The following is a 2,500-nucleotide window of genomic DNA, read 5'->3' on the forward strand; positions in this document are numbered from 1 at the left end:
AGGATAACTGAAATGGAAGGAATGTAAAATTTGATTTTTTTTTTTCCCCGTTTAATGGGTGAATATGCCCTATGAAGAAGTGTGGAAAGGAAATGGATTCTGACCCCCTTTCATATATGATCATTGTTGTTTGTGTTTAGTACTGAAACCTTTTATCCGGAAATGTAAATATTTTTTTCCACTTGTGTATTTTCCTTGATTTTCTGTAGTGAGGAGAAATTTTATTCCTAGTCTATAGGCGAAGAAAGGGAAAAGTTCTGGTAATCGATGTTTTAGTTTTCCCCTTGGGTAGGAAAGTTATGGTTGTGAAATGGGTATTAGGATGTGTGTGTGTTATTTTAAACATACGAGAGATGAGCCCATATTTTGTACTTCTTTACATATAAATCATAAACGGGTAAATTAGAAATGCAATTATTAGGACATGTAGTGATAAATATATATTGCCCCCAAGTCCCTTCCCGTGGGGGGGAAGGGTGGGGAGGATGTGGGGGGGAAAAGGGGGAAAATTGAAAAGGGTTACTTTATTTAAAACCGTCGCAAAACCCTTGGTTTAAGCTTGCGTTTTGGGGGATGTTTAGGAACATGATAAAAAAGGAGAGGCCCCCTCCTGATTCTTGAGGGTGAGAGTTTGGAAAGTTGTAAAAGCTTCATGACTTTCATGACAAATTTTGTCTCGAAAAGATGGGGGGAAGGGGCGTTCCAGACATGGTGAAAAGTAGAACGTTCTTTTTCGATTTTTAAATTTACGTGTCTACTATCTGTTACGAAAAAATATATTACTTTGTTTGAAAATAAAATGCCCATTTTTTGCCATTTTACATACGGTTTTGTGTTTATTAATACCAAAATTTTACATTCCCGTATATAATCAGCCCCCCACCCCTATATCTAATAAATAAATAAAAACCCTTATGTAACAGGGAAAACCCAATGGGGGAAAGGTAAAACGAATTTTCCCGTAGGAAAATATGAAGGAGAAGAATAAAGCGAAGCTAGCCCTAGTTTGAATAGATGAGTTTCAATTTCCCCTGAACAGTAAAAGAAAAACTTGGATTTTTGGCCTTTTGGGATTTTGGGTTTTTGCAATTTTGTTTGAAGGGGATTTTCCCTTAGTTTTAATGATAGTTTGTAAGTTTACCCCATATCATTCAAAAGCGTTTTTGTTACAAGAGGCTTTTTGATGCTTCAGGGAAAGATTTTTTTTCGTTATGTTATTATTTTATTTTTTTTTTTGATGAAAAATTTTTTTTTTGTTCATGATTTTATTATTTTCATTTATTATATCATTTTTATATTATAAATATAGTTTAATATTTTTTAATAATTGTTTTGTTTTTGTTGTTATTTTTTTTAAATCATTTTTTTAAATGTTATTTATAATTTATTATTTTTATTTAAATTTTATTAATTTACTTTTTATTACTATTTTTATTATTTTGTGTTATTTTGTTTATTATATTATATTTTTTTTTTTAATTTTCATTTTTGTTATTATATTGTGTGGTATTCTTATTTAGTTATTATTTTTATCACCCTTATATAACATTATTTTTTAAATTTTTTTTTTTTATATTTTTTGTTTTGTTGTTATTTTATTTATTATTTTTATTTTATTTTTTATTTTTATTATTATTTTATTATTATTAAATTTTAGTTGAGTTGTTTTTGTGTTAAGAATCATAATGTATATAATGTAATTATAATTCATATGACGTATTAAGATCGTAATAGTAGGTTTTATTATGTTATTATTTTTATTCAATTATTTATTGTTTATATATGTTTCCATATATTATTTGATTTTCAGCGTAAACAATTTAATTTGGTTTTTAACTTTGATTTTTGTCATTATATGAAAGACCTGTACTCGTATCATTATTAAATATACTGACTCTCTCTCTGCTGCATATACAGTAAGTTCATTACGTAAGACTAAAGGATAAAGTATGTCATCTCAACATCTCATTTCTGATTCAACTTCCCTGATGAAACTTATTGATAGATTTATATCAACAATTGATCAGGATTTTTTTTTTTTTCGTTTCCTTGTCACATCTTGATGATCGTTATTAACGTTGTCATTGCATTTTTATTTTTATTCTGTTGTGTCATTTATTTATATTATCATTATTATCATTACTGTATTATCATCATTATTGTTATTATTATTTCCATTATTATGGCAATCATTATTATTATAATTAGCATCATTAGTACTATTATCATTATCAATATTATTATCATCTATATTGTTATTATCATCATCATTAGTCTTGTTAGTATTAGTATTAGTATTGGTACTACTGTTAGTACTAGTATTATGATTAGTATTAGTACTAGTATTAGCGTTAGCATTTATATTAGTATTAGTATTATCATTACTATTGTAATGATCATCGTCACCATCATTATGACCAATAGTATTGTTATCCGTATTGTTGTCAGTTATCATTATCATTACTATTATTTATTTAATTACTGTAATTATTAGTATTGT

The 2,500-nt window shown here is 26.8% G+C and overlaps 1 protein-coding gene across 1 annotated transcript in view; it reads right to left on the reverse strand.

The window, feature by feature from the left end:
* Positions 1-528: 528 nt before the first annotated feature.
* LOC125026890 (skin secretory protein xP2-like) overlaps positions 529-2,500 on the reverse strand; it is an 8,671-nt gene continuing 6,699 nt past the window's right edge. The window contains exon 4 of the mRNA XM_047615490.1: positions 529-616. Coding sequence (XP_047471446.1) covers positions 529-616 — 88 coding nt within the window. The remainder of the gene's footprint in view (positions 617-2,500) is intronic.

Source organism: Penaeus chinensis, chromosome 7, assembly GCF_019202785.1.
Source record: "Penaeus chinensis breed Huanghai No. 1 chromosome 7, ASM1920278v2, whole genome shotgun sequence".
Taxonomy (NCBI): domain Eukaryota; kingdom Metazoa; phylum Arthropoda; class Malacostraca; order Decapoda; family Penaeidae; genus Penaeus; species Penaeus chinensis.